The sequence below is a fragment of the Eschrichtius robustus genome, chromosome 1, assembly GCF_028021215.1.
Source record: "Eschrichtius robustus isolate mEscRob2 chromosome 1, mEscRob2.pri, whole genome shotgun sequence".
Lineage (NCBI taxonomy): Eukaryota > Metazoa > Chordata > Mammalia > Artiodactyla > Eschrichtiidae > Eschrichtius > Eschrichtius robustus.
Window position 1 is genome coordinate 181,567,003 of NC_090824.1, and position 24,983 is coordinate 181,591,985.

The 24,983-nt window shown below is 37.2% G+C and overlaps 1 protein-coding gene across 4 annotated transcripts in view; it reads right to left on the minus strand.

The window, feature by feature from the left end:
* Positions 1–24,983, minus strand: part of ANKRD26 (ankyrin repeat domain containing 26) — a 92,983-nt gene that overhangs the window by 53,128 nt on the left and 14,872 nt on the right. For all 4 annotated transcript variants that reach the window (XM_068560356.1, XM_068560324.1, XM_068560346.1 and 1 more), the window contains exons 5-15: positions 22,090–22,160; positions 17,680–17,713; positions 15,120–15,192; positions 14,172–14,232; positions 13,883–14,082; positions 10,636–10,762; positions 9,965–10,026; positions 7,234–7,327; positions 5,097–5,195; positions 4,449–4,477; positions 4,284–4,356 (exon numbers count right to left, since the gene is read on the minus strand). In XM_068560356.1, coding sequence (XP_068416457.1) covers positions 4,284–4,356; positions 4,449–4,477; positions 5,097–5,195; positions 7,234–7,327; positions 9,965–10,026; positions 10,636–10,762; positions 13,883–14,082; positions 14,172–14,232; positions 15,120–15,192; positions 17,680–17,713; positions 22,090–22,160 — 923 coding nt within the window. The remainder of the gene's footprint in view (positions 1–4,283; positions 4,357–4,448; positions 4,478–5,096; positions 5,196–7,233; positions 7,328–9,964; positions 10,027–10,635; positions 10,763–13,882; positions 14,083–14,171; positions 14,233–15,119; positions 15,193–17,679; positions 17,714–22,089; positions 22,161–24,983) is intronic.

The following is a 24,983-nucleotide window of genomic DNA, read 5'->3' on the forward strand; positions in this document are numbered from 1 at the left end:
AAATAAATAATCTAACCTTACACCTAAAGGAACTAGAGAAAGAAGAACAAACAAAACCCAAAGTTAGCAGAAGGAAAGAAATCATAAAGATCAGAGCAGAAATAAATGAAAAAGAAACAAAGAAAACAATAGCAAAGATCAATAAAACTAAAAGCTGGTTCTTTGAGAAGATAAACAAAATTGATAAACCATTAGCCAGACTCATCAAGAAAAAGAAGGAGAGGACTCAAATCAATAAAATTAGAAATGAAAAAGGAGAAGTTACAACAGACACCACAGAAATACAAACCATCCTAAGAGACTACTACAAGCAACTCTATGCCAATAAAATGGACAACCTGGAAGAAATGGACAAATTCTTAGAAAGGTATAAACTTCCAAGACTGAACCACGAAGAAACAGAAAATATGAACAGACCAATCACAAGTAATGAAATTGAAACTGTGATTAAAAATCTTCCAACAAACAAAAGTCCAGGACCAGATGGCTTCACAGGTGAATTCTATCAAACATTTAGAGAAGAGCTAACACCCATCCTTCTCAAACTCTTCCAAAAAATTGCAGAGGAAGGAACACATCCAAACTCATTCTATGAGGCCACCATCACCCTGATACCAAAACCAGACAAAGATACTACAAAAAAAGAAAATTACAGACCAATATCACTGATGAATATAGACGCAAAAATCCTCAACAAAATACTAGCAAACAGAATCCAACAACGCATTAAAAGGATCATACACCATGATCAAGTGGGATTTATCCCAGGGATGCAAGGATTCTTCAATATATGCAAATCAATCAATGTGATACACCATATTAACAAATCGAATAAAAACCATATGATCATCTCAATAGATGCAGAAAAAGCTTTTGACAAAATTCAACACCGATTTATGACAAAAACTCTCCAGAAAGTGGGCATAGAGGGAAACTACCTCAACATAATAAAGGCCATATACGACAAACTCACAGCAAACATCATTCTCAATGGTGAAAAACTGAAAGCATTTCCTCTAAGATCAGGAACAAGACAAGGATGTCCACTCTCACCACTATTATTCAACATAGTTTTGGAAGTCCTAGCCACAGCAATCAGAGAAGAAAAAGAAATAAAAGGAATACAAATTGCAAAGAAGAAGTAAAACTGTCACTGTTTGCAGATGACATTATACTATACATAGAGAATCCTAAAGATGCCACCAGAAAACTACTAGAGCTAATCAATGAATTTGGTAAAGTTGCAGGATACAAAATTAATGCACAGAAATCTCTTGCATTCCTATACACTAATGATGAAAAATCTGAAAGAGAAATTAAGGAAACACACCCATTTACCATTGCAACAAAAAGAAAAAAATACCTAGGAATAAACCTACCTAGGGAGACAAAAGACCTGTATGCAGAAAACTATAAGAGACTGATGAAAGAAATTAAAGATGATACCAACAGATGGAGAGATATACCACGTTCTTGGATTGGAAGAATCAATATTGTGAAAATAACTATATGACCCAAAGCAATCTACAGATTCAATGCAATTCCTATCAAATTACCAATTGCATTTTTTACGAACTAGAACAAAAAGTCTTAAAATTCGTATGGAGACACAGAAGACCCCAAATAGTCAAAGCAGTCTTGAGGGAAAAATACGGAGCTGGAGGAATCAGACTCCCTGACTTCAGGCTATACTACAAAGCTACAGTAATCAAGACAATATGGTACTGGCACAAAAACAGAAACACAGATCAATGGAACAAGATAGAAAGCTCAGAGGTAAACCCACGCACCTATGGTCAACTAGTCTATGACAAAGGAGGCAAGGATATACAATGGAGAAAAGACAGTCTCTTCAATAAGTGGTGTTGGGAATACTGGACAGCTACATGTGAAAGAATGAAATTAGAACACTCCCTAATACCATACCAAAAATAAACTCAAAATGGATTAGAGACCTAAATGTAAGACCAGACACTACAAAACTCTTAGAGGAAAACATAGGAAGAACTCTCTTTGACATAAATCACAGCAAGATCTTTTTTGATCCACCTCCTAGAGTAATGGAAATAAAAACAAAAATAAACAAATGGGACCTAATGAAACTTAAAAGTTTTTGCACAGCAAAGGAAACCATAAACAAGATGAAAAGACAACCCTCAGAATGGGAGAAAATACTTGCAAACGAATCAACGGACAAAGGATTAATCTCTAAAATATATAAACAGCTCATGCAGCTCAATATTAAAAAAACAAACAACCCAATCCAAAAACAGGCAGAAGACCTAAATAGACATTTCTCCAAAGAAGACATACAGATGACCAAGAAGCACATGAAAAGCTGCTCAACATCACTAATTATTAGAGAAATGCAAATCAAAACTACAATGAGTTATCACCTCACACCAGTTAGAATGGGCTTCATCAGAAAATCTATAAACAACAAATGCTGGAGAGGGTGTGGAGGAAAGAGAACTCTCTTGCACTGTTGGTGGGAATGTAAATTGATACAGCCACTATGGAGAACAGTATGCAGGTTCCTTAAAAAACTAAAAATAGAATTACCATATGATCCAGCAATTCCACTACTGGGCATATACCCAGAGAAAACCATAATTCAAAAAGACACATGCACCCCAATGTTCATTGCAGCACTATTTACAATAGCCAGGTCATGGAAGCAACCTAAATGCCCATCGACAGACGAATGGATAAAGAAGATGTGGTACATACATATACCATGTGATACATACATGTATGTGGTACATACATGTACATACATATTATGTGGTACATGATATTCCATATGATGGAATATTACTCAGCCATAAAAAGGAACGAAATTGGGTCATTTGTTGAGACGTGGATGGATCTAGAGACTGTCATATAGAGTGAAGTAAGTCAGAAAGAGAAAAACAAATATCGTATATTAACTCATTAACTCATATATGTGGAACCTAGAAAAATGGTACAGATGAACCAGTTTGCAGGGCAGAAATTGAGACACAGATGTAGAGAACAGACGTATGGACACCAAGGGGGGAAAGTCGTGGGGGGTTGGGGATGGTGGTGTGATGAATTGGGCGATTGGGATTGATATGTATACACTGATGTGTATAAAATTGATGACTAATAAGAACCTGCTGTATATAAAAAAAAAAAAAACCTAAAAAAAAAAAAAGACAAATCAAAGAAGAAAGCAAGAAATGTAAAAGTGAAACTTTAAAGCCTGTTTCATCACAAGGTCCCCTTTATCATTTCACATCCATGAGCTCTGTAAATGGTTTAAAACAGTGGTTGTCAGGTGTCACCTGAGGATCCCTGGAGTCCCAAGACCCAACCATTCAAGGGGTTCAAGAGGCCAAAACTATTTTCACAATAACAGTAAACGTTATTTCCGTTCTCATTCTGTTTTAAGTGTACAGTGGAGTTTTCCAGAGACAAGATATGTGATAACATCATAGCTCTAATGGCTAACAGAATGTATGATTGTGTGTGCTTGTATTTTAAATTTTTATTACTTTCCAATACAGTAAACATCAGTAGATACAACCTACTTAAACAAAAGTTTCTTGGAATTCTCAATAATTTTTAAAAGTGTAAAAGTATCGTATATCTGGATCATAAAAAAGTAACAAATAAATAAATAAAAGGATCTTAAAGCCAAAAACTTTCAGAATTACTGTTTTAAAAGACTGCGTCTAAAAAAGAAAAATAAAAGACTGTGTCTATCAAATCGTCATTAAGGTATGATTACTTTCCCCCACTTTTAATAATCAAAGACCACACACACACACACACACACACACACACACACAGAGTCTACTAATCAAAACATCTGGTTGGCTTAAGCTCATCCGTGTAACACCACTAAAATGAAATAATTAAAGTTGAAATACAATTGACATGTTAGCAAGTGAAGCTTTACTCTAGGTAAAGGTCAGAGTTCAAATCAGCATTTTATAAAACTGGAAATATCTTAGAATCTAATAATTAACCTCTGAGAATCCCTAAGAAGTACAGAGATTCCAAACTGAGAACTTTAGGGTATTGAAACATACATAGAAACATCTGAGTTAAAGCTTACATTTTAAAAAAATCTTTTTCTTATGCTTGTAAATATCTTTTTTTCAAAACATGGATACCAACAATAACATGTGCCTTATTTATGTCAAATCCTTCAATTAAATTTGCAAAAAAAAAGAATTAGGAATATGAAGACTGTGAGCATTTCAAATATTTTAGTGTACCTCTTTCCAGAGTTAAATTTGCACTGCAAAATTTACCTGATCTGGATGTTTGTGAATCCTTCATTCCTACTGTTTTATTAGGAACAGAATCTTTCACTCCAACTGCAGGCTGAATGGGTTTTGAAACAAGTTGATTAATAAATAATGTACATTTGATACAATCTGTAGTTAATAATTCAAGATGAAAATATAAGTTTTTACCTTCAAGTGAGGATATTTTTCAGGAGAATCTAAAAGGCAAAAGGGACATAGAATCAACTACACGTAACTATGAAAGCCAACTATATATTCATGCAGTTAGTACTGAGCAGAATCCTCATGCTTGGCCTTGGCAGTGAATACTTTAGGTTTTGGTGTTTTGTTTCTTGGGGGAAGTTAGGACAGCAACAAGACAGACATATGAATCCACTATAGATACTGAAGAAAAAATAGGAGTACAGGTTTAACAAAACATGCAGTTAAGATTTCAAAAGTAAGATTATGTTCCAAAAGCCTTTATAAAATAGAAAAATGCACAAGTACCAATGTGAACATGCTGATTGATGAGGAGAAAAGTGATCTTTAATCAGAGGAACAAATCATGACCCCGAGAAGATAAATATGAAAGCTGATGGTAAAATGCAACAGCATATCTTGAATGCAATACCGCAGCAGCATTTACACCATTATACTACAAGTATTTATCATGTTCTTCAATTTGTCCTGTAATTTAGGAAGTGCACAGTTGGGATGACAGTTCAGTTGAATGTATAATTCATTTCTCATCAGAGAAAGTGTTATGAACTGATCAGCTTGGATATACACTTGTAGAATAATAGTTCATAAAAGTATTCTTCTTTTTTTCCATACCCATGTGGGCTACTGGTATGCCTACATTTCTTGGATCCTCTAGTTTAGTCATCTTAAAGTTTCTCGATCCACTCATGCAAGAAGGTATATAAGACACATCTAAGAAATAATGTATAATAAGTTTTCAATATCGAAGCATAATTATCAAAAAGGAATAAATTTTACTGCCACAGAATTATTAGATATTAAAAATCTTTCATATTTCAAAATCAGTGTAGTATTTACTGATAATAACAATTTTAGCATTTAGGGAATGAACCCTATTAATTTCTTTTGTTTCCAAAATTAGTTTGGTTTAGTATATCATGCTAATGTTTAAAAGGATTTTTGTGAGATAATTATCATCAAAAAATTAGCTATCTTAGGGACTCCCCTGGCGGTCCAGTGGTTAAGACCCCATGCTTCTCCTGCAGGGGGCACGGGTTCAATCCCTGGTCGGGGAAATTAAGATCCCATATGCCAAGCCGAGCAGCCGAAAAAAAAAAAACAAACAAAAACCTATCTTAAGAAAAAAAAACGGCCAATGCTTCCATATTCAAATTAATCTCATTTGAATAACACACACCAGCACAACATATATCTTTGACGCCTGATAGTTACAAGGAGGAGCTGGGGTTTACCCCAATTCTAGCACCCACTGCTGCTTCCGGTATTCTCTGGAGGAGCAATGACCTAACCTTGTTTCAGTGTAAATACACTGAAGTCATGTAACAAGAGTTCTCTCAAGTTTCCTCATCACCTCCACAATTACCTCCCTAACTCCTTTCTTTCCTCCCTCCTTCTTGTCACTATATTCTTTCCTCTTCAAAGGTAGTCTCTGGATCTGTGGTCTTAATTCTTCCCCTTTTACATTCTTTTTATGGATTATCCCCACCACTTCTTTTTTCTTCTTTGCTTAGCAGTGGTACCTTACATCTATTAAGTTCTACTTCAATGCTTTGCTTCCCTCTGGCTGTAAACACGCTCAGAAAGAAAAACAAAATAATGCTTTTCCTCGATCCTGTTCTGTCTTGAACTATCCAGTGGCTCTTCTTCCAGATTTCTCTAAATGCAAGCCTACGCCCTTGCGACTCTGAGAGCTTGTCAGAAATGCACAATCCCAGACCTGCTGCTCAGCATGTGCACTTTTCACAAGGTCCCCAGGGGACTAATTAAAATTTGAGAAACTCTGATCTATGAGTCTGCTTCTACATTCCCACAGTAAGAGTGGGAAAGCTTTGCTCTTCATCTCTGACAAGTTTTGGTGCTGGAAGCTCACTTCAAATTTGTCTCACGTTTCAAATACTCTTCTCTTCCTTTTTCTAAAGACCTATTTTACTTTGCCACCGTCCTCCAGAGACCCCCGCTTCCTTGTCCTTCATTTACTCCCTGTAACCTCTGCCTCTCTCATTCTTTATTCCTTCTTTCCTCTTCCTCATTTCCCGACTTTCCTTAGGTTGTAGAGTACCTTGAAACAGAACTAATAATTCAGCTCTTTAAACGGGACTCTCAATTTAATCTGTGGCTGACACCAGATGAGATACACAGCTTCCCTCCTGTTCTCGTCTTTTTCCTCACTATGCATTTGACAGGTGATTTTCTTTTTTTTTTTTTTTTACATCAACAGTGTTATATTTTTTAACAGTTTTCAGAATATAAGCTGCATAGCTTTTTAGAATAAAAAATGATATAACTTCAGGTACATGCTTTAGGACACTTGGTTAAACAACAAGCAAACTGTGTCTTTGAGGACCACCTCAAAAGGGTGGCACACTTCACAGTGTAACTTGATAACAGACATGGAGATAGATGATTATATCATGGCATGTTGTCTACAAAAGAACATCTGGACAGTCAGAACTTAAATAGAACACAGCACACAGTTAAGTATTCAAGCACTGCTTTTTGGCCAAATAAAAACTGCCTAAAAACTGTTGATGGATTTTTGACTAGAAAAAAAGATGTAGCTGCTTAGTTCTTCTGATACAGCACTTGTTTTCCAGAATGAGACAGGCTCAGTTCAACTTGAAATCAGTGTGAGGAATGATTCTTCCTCTTAACCGACAGGTGATTTTCTTTGCCTATTAGAATATATCAGAAGTCCCATTTTAAATCAACATGCTGTCAAATGACTTTTTCATAAAAATACAGTTCTTACCTTCTACTTGTCCATTTAATATATTTTTTCCTCTTTGACCTGCAGCTCCAGATAAATGATCAACATACTTCTGTGGAAGACTCTCAGAGATACTCTGTTAAAATTGATATTAATAATGAGTTGCATAAAGATTTCCTAATCCCCTTCTAATACCTGAAAATACCCTACTTTTTAAAAATTTCCTACTTTACAAGCAATTAGATTTAAAAATAAGAGAAGCATGGATTGAAAGCCCAAACATTTAAATAGAAAACTTCATATACACTCTCTAGATCAAGTCTATCTTTTATCCTCATTCGGCTACTGACTCTGTAAACTGAGCATGGAAAGCCAGAGGAATTATTTTCACAGACAAAATACTGACTTACAGGCACATTTCAGCAAAGAATTAACTTCAAAACACCTAACTCTACTTTGCATTCCCTGTCAAAAGAAGAGAGTGTTTTCTAAAAATATGTATTTAAATAAATTCTTTAATAAGTATACTTGCTATAAATTTCAAATATTTCTAAAGACAGAAATCTTTTAGTATTAAAATAATATACTTGGCATGAAAAGAAACCATGAAGTATGTCATGTTGAGCATAAACAGAACACCGTAGAAGCTACTTCATTTAGGTAAACAAGGGCTTACAAGAATCTGTTATTTGATAAAATTTTTATTGATAGGAAAAATAGTTGAATAAAATAGCAAAGTAGTACGAAAAACTTTTATGTTTAAATAATAGCAAAAAATTTAAATATAGTTATGCAACTCTTCAAAAAAGTATAGCAAGCTTTAATAAGGGAAGAATAAGAACATTTATTTATTAATCATCTAAATGTGCCAAGCTTTTATTATGCACATTTTATTTTCTACATACAACAACAATAATAAAAATGATTGTAAGGACAGTTACCCCACTTCCTGTTTCCTAGTCATTCCAAGATGCGAGAGTGAAGTGACGAACAGATGGGATCCGCTGTTCTCTCTGTCCAGAATGTCCCTCCCCTGGACCCTCACATGACTGGCTCCTTCCCATCCTCCCCTTGGTAGCTTTTCTCACATGCAGATCTTTTCTGACTCCCACTCCCATCCCCATCCTAACTACAAACTCTCTCAATGTTGTCTAATGTAACATTCTGCATTTTCTTTACATGAAGGACTTAACAGTGACTTATAAAGGATTCCTGTTTGGTTTTATGTTCCCAACACTACAGCCTAACCCCTCAATTGGTACAGTCAGTGTCTAACTGCCCAGCACATAGTTGGTATTCAACAAGAGGAATTTATTTAAGATCAAAACATTTTAAATGTTGAGAGCACCTCAAGTACCAAAGCACTCGATACCTATAGGAGATCTCCGATAACAGTCTACAGCCACCTAACATACCCCAAACTAGAAATCCACATGCCCATTCTAATTTCCCCATTCTTAACACTACTGTCATTTTATTGTCCTTCAGGTTTTAAAAAAGTGCCCCAGCATTTAGTGAGTCACTAATTGCCACTGTGATCATTTTTGTCTTACATTTCTATAGCACCCTTTACAGTTTACAATGTGTGTTCACAGCCGTTACCACATCTCTTCCCTACACATACCTGAGAAGTGGGTACCAGTACCATTTTTACGAAGGAGGTCACTGACACTCAACCAGGGTAGACAAGTTTTTCCAAGATCCCACAGCTAGTGACAGACCAGGATGCTACCATGTCTTTTGACTTTAAACATAGTGCTGTATCACTGCAGCAGCTGCCTATGTCTAACAGATCAAGACCTTCTTATCTCTTTCCATAGCTGTCACCTTACAACAGGTCATCATTACTTTACATTTACGTTACTTCAAGTATGGCTGCCATAAAGGTACTCAACGCACACTAGTTTAACTATCCAAAATGGTTTGTACTTATTAAAACATCGCTAAACCAAACTGTTGTTATTATAACGCCACATACTTATTATTCCCCATTCTTTTGCTTCTCTTGAAATGTTCCTTGCAGATCTATTTGACAATCCAAATGTAACAATACTTTCAAGTCTCAGGCACTATCTTTTTCAGGTCTAAGTGGTAAAAAACTACATTTCAACCTGTTTCTCTCTGAACCTCACTAGGAGTTTTACACATTCATATGTACCAAAGAAACATACATTTGCTTGGGAGACTGGGACTGACAGATACACCCTACTATATATAAAATAGATCAATAATAAGGACCTACTGTATAGCACAGGGAACTCTACTGAATACTCTGTAATGGCCTATATGGGGAAGGAATCTAAAAAAGAGTGGATATATGTATATGTACAACTGATTCACTTTGCTGTATACCCGAAACTAACACAACATTGTAAATCTACTATACTCCAACAAAATTTTTTTAAAAAAAGAAAAGAAAAAAGAAACATACATTTGGCCATAGGCTGACCTGGAATAATGCTTCAGTTTTTAGATAAATTTAACTTCAGAACCCAAACTGATTCCTTATGACTTCTAAGCCTTGGTTTTTGCTCTATACGACACTGGTTTCATTAGGTGAATCTTGCAAATTAACAAAAGTGCACTATGTGGTAGTTATTATATTTAGCACACAATTATTTAATTAATTACAGGTTAAAAATATAAGGAAAAAATTTTGATGGGCAAATGCAAAGGTGAGAAAGTAAAGTCAAAGCATCCCCCCTTTTATGTTTTAACATCACTCAGTGCTTCTATTTTACAATTAAAAAAAAAAAATAATAGAAGACAGTACCTCAGAATCCCAAGGTGATTCTATATCTTCCTCTTCTCCTAATCCTAATGCTGACATCATATCTGTAAAACGCAGCCACAGATACATTCATGAGAACATTTACTACTATGAATTTTAAATACATATATAAGTCTATCTCCATCCACAAATATTTCAATAAAATAAAGTAGCAGAAAAGAATTTCGGAGGGTTGAGGCATTTTCAGGAAGAAAAAGTTGGTAGTAGTTGGGATACTTCTGAAGAAACAGAGCAAAAGAAACATACTTAAAAAGAAATGGATATTGGGACTTCCCTGGTGGTGCAGTGGTTAAGAATCTGCCTTGCAATGCAGGCAACACGGGTTTGAGCTCTGGTCCAGGAAGATCCCACATGCCACGGAGCAACTAAGCCCGTGTTCCACAACTACTGAGCCTGTGTGCCACAACTACTGAAGCCCATGAGCCTAGAGCCCATGCTCCACAACAAGAGAAGCCACCACAATGAGAAGCCTGTGCACCGCAACGAAGAGTAACCCCCGCCCGGGCAATAAAGACCCAATGCAGCCAAAAATAAATAAATTAATTAATTAAAAAAAAAAAGAAACGGATAGTATATTTGGATCTACACACTTTAGATGTTTTTATACTAGCCTTTAAGCACAGGAAAAAATTCATAAATATTCACTAACTTACCACTCCTATTATTTTTGTGTGCTCCATCAAAAGAAGTCAAATTGTTATGATCTGTTTGCTCTTGCGGAGCACTTTCAATATCAGTATCATTTTCTTTTTCTCCAATTTCTGGATTTGTTGCTCCTTCCTATAAAAACAAAACAAACACCTAATTCCAGAAAACATCATATTCATTCATTTGGTCATTTAATCAATCAGTAAGACAACAAACATTTACTGGATCTATCAGATCATAGGCACTATCCTGGGAGAAGCTGGAAATATAAATAGAAGACCGATTCTGCTCTGTATTCTAGGAGAAGTAGAGCTACATGAAAACAAATAAGAACAGAAAAGTATCATTCAAAAGCTCTACAATTGATGTGAACAGAGTACAGGAAGGGCACAAAGGAAAGAGGAGTCAGCTGTATCTGGGTAGCTCAGGAAATGCTGCAAAGACAGGTCTGTGTCTTAAAAGACAGACACAGTGTAGAGCGGGGATGTGAAGGGGATTCTAGAAAGGGCAGCCTGAGCAAAAGGACGAGGCGTGAAACAACATAACAAGTCACGTAGAAAACTAGAACACAGTTACTGGGAATGGTATGGAGAGACAAAACTGGAGGATCAGAACCAAACCAAAAAAAGCAAGTGTCCTCCTAGAACATGAACTTCCTCCTTCATGCGATGGGGATCCACTACATAAGTAGAGGCGTTACATCTTCACAAATATATTTTAGAAAGGTCACTCTGGCAGCAACGTAAAGATGAACATCAGGGGAGCAAAACGAGAAAAGAGCATTTCAAAATTATAAGTGAGAAAGTAATAAGAAATGAAAAATGGTAGGCAGGTAGAAAATACTGAACGTGATGAGCAACAGGATGTGGTAATTTCAGGGAGGGATGGGGTCCAGGATTTTTCCTGCTTCGGTATTTCAGTGATGTTATCTACTAGGATGGGGAAGACAGATGACAGAGTAGCTTACAAAGAGTCAGGAAAGAGGAAAAGCATCAGGGACAATGTCTTCAGTTTGGGGCATAACAAATTTGAGGCACCCAGGGGACTTAGAAGAAAGATTTGGATAAATACATTTGGATTAGTAACTTATAAACTTATTCAGGAAAAGCATATGATGCTAAGATAAATATCTGTAAAATATACTAACCTGGTATAATTAAATGATGCAAACCTATGCAGAATTCTGAACTTTTGAAAATATAAACAAGACTGGGGAAGAAAACTATGAGATTCAATTTTTCGATTATATATTGCAACATTTGTTTCAAGGATATAAAATATACTCTTTCATGGATATGTGCAAATATTCATTTCTGGGATATTATAGCAATAAGCATTTTTAAGTTTAATGAAAAGATTTAATTGTAAAACACCAATTCAAGAGACTACAAGAAGACTCCTTTTCAAAAATTAATCTTAAAAGACAAGTTTTAAATTGTAGAAGAGAATGTTTATGTGATTATGGAATTATGAGGCATTTTTAAGTACTACTATGATGTAAGAAAGAAATATAAAACCCTATTTTAAAATTCACATGGTTTTCTTATTCACCTGTGAACAGCACGCTAATAACTCTTCCTATCTACGCCTTATAGAATCGCAGTTAAAGATTGGGGAAATGATTTAGTATTAAAAAAAATTAGTAAAACTATGATTATCCAAGTTGGAGATTTAAAAGTTCTCAGATACATCTATGATTAACAAACAGGACCCAATATTCACATGAGGGAAGAACAAAGGGACTAAAAAATCAAGTAACCAGGATTCCTGAGTTTTAGATATGAAAGAATTTACATGTTAGTTTAACTTGTATAACAAAATATTTACATGCTAGTTTAAGTATAAATACCAAAGTTAATAAAGTTTCTCAAGAATAACATGAAATGTACCTATTGCTGGAGATATTTTAAAAAGTAAAATATTATCTTCCAGAGATAATTTTGTACACTCTGCTGGTAATTTTTCCTTCCTTATTCTTTTATAATAACAAGTAGTTTATATTAGAAAAAAATCATAAATTGTGATTTCATTCATTTGATGTGTGTATATGTGCCCATTATGTGCAGATATTACTAGGAAAAGATAAATCAGAATCTCTCCAGAAAAAAAGATTTCTATATTTTTTTCTTTAAGACTGTTGCAGTTTAAAATTTTCTCATTTAATGACTTGAAATTAAGAACCTCATTTACATAATTAGAAATTATAATCTTAGTGAAAGACTAGATAAAATACTTATTTATTTCCTCTCTGTTTATTCTCAAAAAGATCTAAAACACCTACCAAGATGATACCAAACAGTAAGATAAATTAGTTAAGTAAGTTAAGTATATACCAAACAGTAAATAAGAAACCACAAGAAACAGAAGGGCCAAAAATTCTTAATTCATAATAAATCTGATAAGGCCTAAAACAGAGCTCATCTTGCATTATCTATGAACAAAGGTTTTGCTAGATTAAATATAAGACCTCACTTTATTAATTTAAAAGTGAGAATTTTTTAAAAAGGAAAAAACTTCAAATTAAAACTAACTTCCACATGGAACTATATTCAATATCTTGTAATAAACTATAATGGAAAAGAATTGAAAAAAAAAGAATATAGATATATACATTTATATGTATAACCAAGTCATTTTGCTGTACACCTGAAACTAACACAATATTGTAAATCAATTACACTTCAATTAAAAAACAAAAACAACCACCAAAAAAAGGTAAGGATCAAATTTTCTTTCATATCTTCATAAAAATCAACTATATGTCATTCAAAAGAGTACGAGCATTTTTTCCCATGACCTGACTTTCTCTTGTTAATTTGAATTTGAAATAATTTCTATCATATTTTATAATATAGAGTTCCTGCTCTCACTTAACCCCACTATTTCTGTTGTGTTTGTATAATAATCTCTCTCATCTTGACCCTCATTCAATCTTTACATTCATCTTGTCCTTCTTAAATGAATTCTTCCCCTTCATCCCCCTCCCCATCTTCATATTCATCTAGCTGTTCTTTCTAGTTGCTTTCTAATTCTTTCCTTTCATAATGGCATACTTCAGAATGGTTTACTGCTACCAACGTTCATAAATCTCAATCCTGCACATATATTGCTCTTGTTATTACACTGTTTTCTATCGTGATCTTGAGGAATTCCATTTCTGTAAGGGATCCTTTTCATCACTGTAAGAATCAGGGGGTTGGTATGTGAAAAAGCACAGAAAATAAAAGTTAAAAACAAAACAGAACAACTTACCTTTGTGAGACCAAGGCCTGCTAAAGACTTGAGAGGTTTTGGGAGAGGTTCAGGTGATGGGAAAGCAGGATGAGAGACGCCCTGGAGTCTGACTGATGGTTTGGGAAAGGTTTCGACCACATCTTCATTTTCACTATCAAAACTATTGTCCTCAAAGAAGGTTCTCTTCTCTGGTCTCACGATGCCACATTTTGCTTCTACTATAGTGAAAACAAGGTGGAGTACATGAGAATATCTGTAATTTCAAATCAGTGAATAACACAAGATGGACAGTCTTCAAATAACTTACTGCTTTTCTTGGATTGTTGAGAAGCACTCATTAGCTTTGTTAAGCTTGGTTTCAGGACATTCTAGAGAAGAAAACAAGAGCTTTAAGAATAAGAAGTATTGGGAATTCCCTGGTGATCCAGTGGTTAAAACTCCATGCTTCCACTGCAGTGGGCATGGGTTCAACCCCTGGTCGGGGAACTAAGGTCTTGCACCGCTTGCGGGATCTTAATTCCCCGACGAGGGATTGAACCTCAGTCCTTGGCGGTGAGAGTGTGGAGTCCTAACCACTGGACAACCAGGGAATTCCCTGAATATACGCTTAATGGAATGCTTCAGAAAACAGAGCGAAATCCCTTCATAATATGGATTTTGAGAAACAGAATTTTAATTTCTAAATTTCCATAATTTCGACTGTTATTTTAGTCTTAATGCAAAACCAAAGACAGAAACAGAGAAAAAAAAAAGCTCTCTCCTAACAACTCTATGATACCAAAATAAAAATTGTCCAAGAAAAAAGAACTAGATGATATATGCTATATAGTTTTGGAACTGAAAGGCCCCAGGAAAATTCTGTGATTATTACAATAAGTAACTGTACCCACTAAAGATTTCATTTAAGCATGAGTATTATATAAGTCACATCAGTATGGTTGAAAAGTCACAGTAAGAATCCTTATCCTTGACCAAATTTTGTATTTCCTCCCTTGTGGGAAAGCGCTTCCCAATACACTTTTCTTGTCACTATCTACTTCCCAGCCCATTTTCTCTTCAGCACCGACCTTCAGTATTTAGCAAAGTAAAAAAAATATTCAACTAGTCATATTTTTATAAAATGGTTTGCTCTGACCAACTTTCTATTACAAACATAAAACAACGAGAGGTAGACCACTGCTAAATTTTAAAAGTTAATACTACACAAAACTAAATTCAAAGCAGGAAAACTAATTTCACAAGAGAGAACTTTTACCTTGGTATCAAAATCTAAGTCTTCATCGTCTGATGTAGGCCATGAATCATCAACACCAGGTTTGTTGGAAAGCCTTCAGAGCAAAAATAGGTAACAAAAATGAGTGACTTCATTTCTTTAAACAAAAACAAACAAATCAAGTGAAAGGTTGGTTATCTATATATTAAATGATGTTTCTTGACATCATTAAAATGTGGCCTCTGTTTTAGAAAAGCTTTTAGTTACCTATTTCTGCTTCCATCTCTCCCAACCTATGAAATATCTAGCTAAGACCCATTCTTAGTTCCCATAACAAAGGGCGACAGCCAATATACTGGCAGAGCCTGAGAATAATTTGTTTTCACCAAAAGTCCTAAAACCTGAACTGAAAACCCAATTAATGGGTAACATAACTTTTGTTTACCAGAACTGGAACAAACCTGATGACTTAAAACAAAGTACAAGGATATGTTGTTCCTTCTCCATTGTCCGTCCCTGGTTCAAAGACTAATCTGTGTCCGTCAAAAATGGCAGTCTTGGTTCTCCAGCAGGGAAACCACTTATTAAAGAAGGCCCCCGGGGCTTCCCTGATGGTGCAGTGCTTAAGAATCCACCTGCCAATGCAGGGGACACGGGTTCGAGCCCTGGTCCGGAAAGATCCCCCATGCCGCAGAGCAACTAAGCCCGTGCGCAACAACTACTGAGCCTGCACTCTAGTGCCCATGAGCCACAACTACTGAGCCCACGTGCCACAACTACTGAAGCCCGCGCGCCTAGAGTCCGTGCTCCGCAACAAGAGAAGCCACCGCAATGAGAAGCCCACGCACCGCAACGAAGAGTAGCCCCAGCTCACCACAACTAGAGAAAGCCCAGGCGCAGCAATGAAGACCTGATGCAGCCAAAAAATAAATAAATAAATAAATAAGTAAATAAATTTATTAAAAAAAAGAAGGCCCCATTCTTTCCCTTTACTCTAAAACAGCACAGGGAGTCCCCTGAAATGTTTGAAAGTTAAATGTACAAAAGTCAAAGAACAAATTTATATGTTTAATTTATATGTTAAACTATTCCCAGAGAGATTAAAACATTAAAAATTATAAAGTCTACTTAGTTTTCCTATACAGGTCCTGCCTTATTCAGGTCCACATAAATAGCTAGCTCTTAAAAACCCTCATAGGCACTCAGATCCCCAAGCAGAGACAGTGCTGTAGAAACAGAGTCATGGCAGCTGCACCTCTCTTTCCCTATGTACTGTCTAAATATCTTCCTTCCTATAGGCTCTCCTCCCAAATCACCCCTGTGCCTCACCCCTGAGGCCTGCTCAATGGCAGCCTCCAACCTTTAAGATTTCAGCCTGTGAAGGCAATGGTTCCTGAATCAAGGATGGGCTCGGGACTTCCCTGGTGGCACAGTAGTTAAGAATCTGCCTGCCAATGCAGGGGACACGGGTTCGAGCCCTGGTCTGGGAAGATCCCACATGCCCCAGAGCAACTAAGCCCGTGCGCCACACTACTGAGCCTGCGCTCTAGAGCCCATGAGCCACAACTACTGAGCCCACGTGCCACAACTACTGAAGCCCGAGCACTCCGCAACAGAGAAGCCATTGCAATGAGAAACCCGTGCACCGCAACGAAGAGAAACCCATGCACCGCAACGAAGAGCAGCCCCTGCTCGCCTCAACTAGAGAAAGCCTGTGCGCAGCAACAAAGACCCAATGCAGCCAAAAATAAATAAATAAATAAATAAACAAATAGATTTATTTATTTAAAAAAAAGAAAAGAAAAGAAAAAAGACTCTAGGAAAAAAGAAAAAACTTCAGAGAACCAGGCAAGGGTACTACCCTGAAGGGAAAACCAAAACCAGACTGGGAAGGCAGTTAAGTAGAGAAATCAACTAGACAGATGCTCTGTGTAGATGTTGAATTTAATTAACATAACATGGTTTATAGGTAGATACTCTTCTCTTATAGAAAACTAATTCACCTTAAGGAGAGTAGACATCATTATATCTAAGAAGACCTGCCTAATGAGGTCTTGCTTGTATAAAACCCTATGGTTCTGAGGCCTCAGCTACCTGAGATCTGCCGTAACACCTTAATGGTAAATACAAGGTACTAGTTACCACTGCAATTGTCAAAAATATCAGGACGAAGGCTTGGACTAACCAGGCTTCTTAGGAAAACTCTAAATCAGAGTTAATACATAACTAAATTTGACTTTCTGAGTTGATCTGATTTGGGTCTGTATCTTGACCCCAGTGCTACACGGGTACTTATCAATCTCTGCTGAGGGACATGAGAGTGGATCTGGGGCTGACCGTCACATCACAGGTCAGCAACTTGTTAACTATGGAATCATGGGTCAATTAACCAACCCCTCCGAACCACAGCTGCCTAATTAATTAAAGCAAGCTATAATAGCACAGCTACTTTGCAAAGCGGTTGTGATGACTCTACGATGTAACAAATTTAAGCACATAATACAGTGTCTAACCCAGAGTAGAACACTCAACAAACGTTAGTTTCTTTTCTCCATGTTCCCTTAGTTAAACATACAAGTTTTAAAAATCCATAAAATCCTACCTGCTTAAAGACTCTTCTTCAGAACTCTCATCCACTATTAAAGGAAAAAGTAAAATACATTTTAAATCAACAGTAGAAAAACACAGAATATTAAAAGTGTAAGACTGATGCTTTGTTAAAAAGTATTCCTCTGCAGGCTTCCCTGGTGGCGCAGTGGTTGAGAATCCGCCTGCCAATGCAGGAGACACGGGTTCGAGCCCTGGTCCAGGAAGATCCCACATGCCGCAGAGCAACTAAGCTCGTGCGCCACAACTACTGAGCCTGTGCTCTAGAGCCCGCAAGCCACAACTACTGAGCCCACATGCTGCAACTACTGAAGCCTGCATGCCTAGAGACTGTGCTCCACAACAGAAGCCACTGCAATGAGAAGCCCGCGCAACGCAACAAAAAGTAGCCCCCGCTCCCGCAACTCCCCCACGTGCAGCAACGAAGACTCAACGCAGCCAAAAATAAAATTAATTAATTAATTAATTTTTTAAAAAAAAGTTTTCCTTTGGAACCACACCTGGAGAGTATACTAGAGTGAATGCTGATTATACCACTGCTAGGCAATTATGCATGAGAGCCATTTCCTCTCCTTTACATTTATCAAATGCAAAAAAAAAAAAAAAAAAGAACGGTACTTATCAAAATTTGATACTTAAAAGTGAAGTGCTGTTTACAATGACCGTAATCCTAACCAAACTGTGAGACTGACAGAAAATGATATCATTAGTAGAATCAGTACCATAAACTGACAATAGCAAACTTAAATAGCATGATATTTCTGGACTTCCATCACTCAGAGCAGTGCGTAGAGAATACATGTATTTTGCCATCACATAACACAACTTCTCCGGCTCTTCAGTTCAGGGTGAAAACGCCCTCTCACAAGGAAGCCTGGTCTATGGGCACTGTACTTTAGAGCATGGCAAAACACAGGAAACAAACTCTTTCTGGCCCTATTTCCAATTGCAAGATAAGCATGAAAGACTTTGTACTTCCAGTTTTATAAAGGATAATCTCCTGAAAGGGAGGTGGGGGAGGGCAAATGGGGTCAACTGGATGGTGAGGATGGAGAAGTTGAATTTTTTTAAAGTTTTAAATATATATACATTTTAAAAGTATAATCTCTTGAGACTGTCTCCTTCCATTGCTCGAGAGTCTATCTGGACCCACCACATAGAGCAGCATGGTCCAAACAGTTAGTGCTGTGTAGTAGTGAGGGATGTCATTTTTCTCAACCCTTCCCATTATGTGGCAAAAGATTATAGAAATCATGCTTTTTCAGCTTGTAAGGCATATGTCATCGTATCTTAAGCTGATGAACAAAAAAAGGGAGGGAGGGAGGGAAGGAGGGAGGGAGAGACTCTGGTACTGCTGGACAACATTTCACACGTGTTGTCATAATCTGATGCTGGGGGAATGAAGCACATGCAGTAACTCCACGGGGAGAGGACACCTGCAAGCTTGCGCCTGGTTTCCTGCAGACTTCGCACCGTGCGCCTTTTCCCTTTGCTGATTTTGCTTGGTATTCTTTCACTGTAATAAATCACAAGCATGAGTACAACGACATGCTGAGTCCTGGGAGTTCTATGGAAGAGCCGAACCTGGTGTGGTTTGGGGAACCTCTCAAACAGTTGCATTGTTTACATGAAATCTGTATTATTTGGGTTGATGTGTTATATGTGATTACAGTCAGGTTATTTCACAGAATAACCTTCCTCAAATCTGTTTTTCTTGATATTTGCCTTGGAGATTCCTGTATTTCTATATCCATTTGAATAAAGGCATAAAAGGGATAGATGAAACAGTGACGTCAGAAACTAACTGAAACAAGCAACAATCCTATTTCAACCAGAAAAAAAACAAAGAATTCTGATGATTGATAATATGTTCTAAAGTGAAAGTTCCTATAAAGAAAATGAAAAGATCAGTTAATTTCCTCCAACTAAGCAGGGTTTAATTCCTCACAGTTGACTCCCAGGTTTTTTGTTTTGTTTTTGTTTTTGTTTTTGTGACCACACCGAGCGGCATGCAGGATCTTAGTTCCCCAGGGATCAAACCCATGCCCCCTGCAGTGGAAGCAAGGAGTCTTAACCACTAGACCACCAGGGAAGTCCCACTCCCAGGTTTTGACAACTCTGGGAAAACGCGGGCAAGCGTACTCACCAGGCCAGACCGTTTTCGCTGACCCTGCATGGGCAGCTGCCGCTGTTATGAAAAATTTAGGTAGGACCTTGGTAGATGTGATGATTTTTCCATATTTGGACATCAGAAGTACCACTCATGTAAAAAGTAGATGTTATGACTCTCAAATTGTCCTTATGAAAAGGTTACCACCAAAGAACTTTTAAGAGTTAAATCCAACTTTCTTTTCAGTAATTTTACTTGATATAATTGATACTCCCTCCTTGAAATTTTCATTTAAAAAAATTTTTGCAACATCACCACCATTCTCTCCTGCTTTTCTTTTTTTTGTTTTTCCTTTTTAACTTTTTATTTTGAATGAGAGTTTTATTTAGCACACTCAGATGAACAAATATAGGAACTGATCTACCACGCGCCACAACTAGAGAGAAGCCCGCACGCTGCAACAAGGGGCCTGAACGCCACAACTAAGACCTGACGCAGCCAAAATAAATAAATAAATAAATATTAAAAAAAAAAAAAAAAAAAGAAACTGATCTATGTGGAATAATGCTACTCCCCTCCATCTCAAGACCCTCAGTCCTCAGTTAAGGGCTTTGTAATTCCATTGACATCTTTTCGTCATTGGCTGGTACTCAAATTCCTTGAGGAGGATCCCTGCAGTATGTGACTCAGATTGTCCCCAGGAGACCTTCCCTTTGTCCCGCTGTGGAGCTCAGGGCCTGCCCTACTTTTCTCCAGCCCCTCCTCAAGTGTTCTTTACCAACCATCCCCACAGCACACTTTATGCACCAGCAAAACTGAACTGCTCATAAATCCTGCCAAGCTCACTCGTACATCTTAGCCTGTGCACTGCTGCTCTTTCTGCAAAACGTGATCTTGATAGATGTTCCTCCTGCCAAACGCTGTCCTTCTGCCTCTTTACCTGGCAAACTTCTCCTCACTCTGCACGATTACCTTAAAGTCCACTCACTTTTTAAAAACTCTAATTCCTCACCATGGACTTAAAATACCTGGCACATATGAAACACCAATTAAAAAAAATACATAAAGACAATTTATAAACTCCTAGTGGGCTCTGGGACATAGTAAGCACAGAATAAAGTATACTAAATAATAAAAATGATCATTATAATAACAAGCTCCTGGAGGGCAAGGACTGTGTTTTTTAAATGTTTGCATCCTGTGACATCAGAATAGTGCATAGTACCTAAAAGATACTTGATAGTTATTTGTTAAGTGGACAAACTAACAAATAAATAAGAATGTTTTCTTTGAAAATTCCATTTAAAAAAATACACAAATTAACCAGGGACAACTCTATTATGAGCACCTTGAAGACCAAAGCTCTATTTCATCTCTGTATCTCCTCTAACATGTAAAACCAACCTACAGAAGTTCTTTGATGGACAGAGGTCTACTATGTTAGAGGTGTCCTCATACAGATTGCACAACGCGCTAGGTGCCACATCTAGGGAACACAATAGTGTTTTTCTTAATGTGAAGTATTTTTGTGCTTTTATTAGAATTTGCTGAGTCTCCAGTTGGGCTATTTGAATATTATGATAATCCTTTAACTAATGGCAACAGAGCATCTCGTTCTAACAAAATTATAGTGTCATGACAATTATCCAACACACAGAAGAAAACACGTGGTTCTAATGAAGTCAGCCTATCTCACTCTGTTTGGACTTGTGAGGAATGAAGTTGGTAAGAGCGAGACCTCGCTGGTACAATAATATGGAAAATAACCAGTGCTTCTCAACCAGGCATTGCTTTTCTGACTTCTGTACTATCGGAAGGTATCTTTCAAAAATAATCTCTTCTTGGTACGCTGCACACTGGCTCAGCTTTGCAGTTCTTCTTTTTTGTCATTTGTTTAAAGTACCAGGAAGGTACTGTTGAGTTCCCAGGCTTAAAGATGGTAACTTTTTTAGTGAGGCTAATCACTATACAATAACTAATATTCGTGTGATTATAGAGGAAACATACAACATAATAACTTAAAAATCTTTTTTCTTATTTACACAAAGATATAATACGGGATTTTAGGGGCCATAATTAAATATGTGGATTTCTTTTCAGACAATACTGTCTCTGATTTTAAATTACCTACAATTAACTTAAACAATTCTGAATACTAGACTATTAAGAAATTAATTTAAAAAATAAAAATATACATGCAATTTACACACTGGTTTTTTTCATTATTAAAACTTCCTCACTCTTACTTTATCTATGGTAGGGTCACCAAGAGTAATTCACTATCAGACATCTTACCTGGGTTGCTATTTTGAGAAGGAGTTTTAGGTCTCTTTTCTTCTTTACATTCAGAAATCAGTTGGCGATTGCTATGTATTAAAAATGTGATAAATAATATTATTATTTTAATACTAATATGAAAAACAATTACCAAATATATTAAATTCTTAGATCACTTCAGACAATGTCAGAGCTATTATCAAAACTTCAATTGTGGGACTTCCCTGGTGGCACAGTGGTTAAGAATCCACCTGCCATCGCAGGGGACACGGGTTCGAGCCCTGGTCCAGGAAGATCCCACATGCCGCGGAGCAACTAAGCCCGTGCACCACAACTACTGAGCCGGAGCTCTAGAGCCCGCGAGCCACTACTGAGCCCACGCGCCACAACTACTAAAGCCCACACACCTAGAGCCCGAACTCCACAACAAGAGAAGCCACCACGATGAGAAGCCCACGCACTGCAACGAAGTGTAGCCCCCGCTCACCGCAACCAGAGGAAGCCCGCGCGCAGCAACAAAGACCCAATGCAACCAAAAATAAATAATATATAAATTAATTAATTTTTAAAAATCATATTAAAAACCCAATGTGTGTGTCTTTTCATAGGTTTAACATTCTAATGTTGCAGTTTTCAGGAAAAATGTCAGTAATTATGGTGATTAGCTGTCCCTTCTTTGTGGTTTGTAATTCAGGGACTCTCAGCTATTCTATAATTTGTAACTGAATTTATTTATAAATATATGACCTCATTAAATTAGATAACATAACTGTTCCCCATTATGGCAGCTAATCGCACCAAGAGTAGAAAACTAATCCAAGTCCAGACCTGGCTTGGACCACTACTACTCCTTCTCTACCTACTCAAACTCTGAACCAGCAGATCTTTCTTAGAATGCTGCTTAAGCTCCATGATCATCTCCAATCCACTTGGAAGACATAACCCTACTTTTACAATGGATACTGACAAGTCCTGGACGGGGCTTACCTCTCCTAATGCCAACTAACCTACTTGAGATTCAGGGATTTCTGGTGAATGGGTTCCTTATGAGGCAGAATCTGAAGATACTTTGAAGGCTGAGGCAGATGTAAATCATTTAGAAGATTTTCATTATCATGGAAAACAGATCACTTGAGGGGCCAACCTCAGTTATGGAATCTCAGGCAAGTGGGCACCCACTACTCTGAGGAGGATGATATGGGACCTTCCACGACCTAAGAAAAAGTGCCCCACAGGATATAAAGCAGCCTTGAGGTTCAGGTCTGGTAACAAAGGAGAAAGGAAAGTCTGCTCCCTCTGGGCAGGAGCATTTGAACCTCTCTGACAGCCTAAAACGGTTCCCATTGACATCTGCCAGCAGAAAAGATAAGTAAGAGCCTCAAATGGTAACTCATCGTGAAGATCTGGGCTAAGATGTGGGCTCTACATAAGGTTTTTGAGTGTGTCAGGGAGGGTGTGTGTGGCTAAAGCTAGGAGGCCCAGGTGCCAGAACTGGGTGCTGGTGCTTTGGAACAGTGGCTGAGCTACAGGCATATGTATGAGAACTAAAAAAGTTGTCACTTTGAAGTCTAAGTGTGCATCACCATGAAGACTGAGGAATCTGGATCAGCCAGGGCATCCTGGGAGCAAAGGTCAATCGTGACCCAACTGCAGGACTGGTTTCTTTTTTCTTCTAAAATTATTAAAGGTCTTTATAGAGCAACATCCAGACTCCAGATCCAGCTGCCAAGGAGACCCTGCTAAGACCAGTTTTAGTAGCAACACTGCAGCAATAGAATCAATGCAATCAACAGAATGATGAGAATGCCCTTTTTTTCCCCTCCAAAAGACTTGTGGAAGAGGACTGTCTCTTTGATCTTAGGGAATCCCTTAGATTCTTGCAAAATTTAAGAGGGAGAGTATAGAAGTAAGTCCCCAAGAGAAAATATAGGATAGTCTGCTGAACCAAACATTTCAAGACCCAAATAACAAGTTAGAAAAATCAGAGCTGTGACACTACTTGTACCCCATGCATAGGGGTTACACTTGGAGTGAAATGGATAATGTTAGGATCTTTAAGGATATAAAGTCTTAAAGTCCTGAGATAAAGAACCCTGTGCCCACTGCTACATCTAACTAGTCTGGCCTTTCGGCTGGTTTCCAGCTGATGATGGGGAACATCTCACCACCATTCCCAAACTGCCTGCACCAAACTAGAACTCTCACCTGTCACATAACAAGTAACAGTTAAATTATTTTTAACCACAGTTTAGTGATAACTGGCATTTTAATGTAAACACTTACATATTAAAACCACTAATAAGAGCATATTCTTCTGCGGTCCATCCATAGATATCTTGAGAAAAGACATCAATACCTTGCTGAAGAAGAAGCCTGACTATATTTGTTGATTCATAGTTTACAGCAAGTATGAGGGCTGTTCTAAAATAACAGAGAGATAACTTCACCCTTAGGAAGTTTAGCTAACTTACTTTAACAGCTAATTTGATATACTTTACCAAGTTAATATCTTGCCCATCCATGTAGAACTGACCATTTACATGTTCAAGTGTTCATCTTTGTAAATTACTTCCAAGGCTAAAATGAAGGGACAAAAAAGAAGCCTCCTGTCCCACTCGGATGGCATGTAGTAGAAATTGCTAATTTAAAGTCCTTGATGGACAAGAAACTATCCTGAGGTCACTTATCTGAAGCAGATGAGTATATAAAGGAAGAATTCCCCATTTCTTCCTTAGTCGGTTATATTTTACTTCAAAATCAGCTAGAGGTCAGGTTAAGGAAGAGCTATTTGCAGGCTTAAAACAATAATATTATTAATAATGAAATAAAAATAGTCATGGTTGCAGTTAATGATGCTGATAAGCATATGCTAGGCACTAAATGAAATACTATATATGTAATCTTTCTTCCAC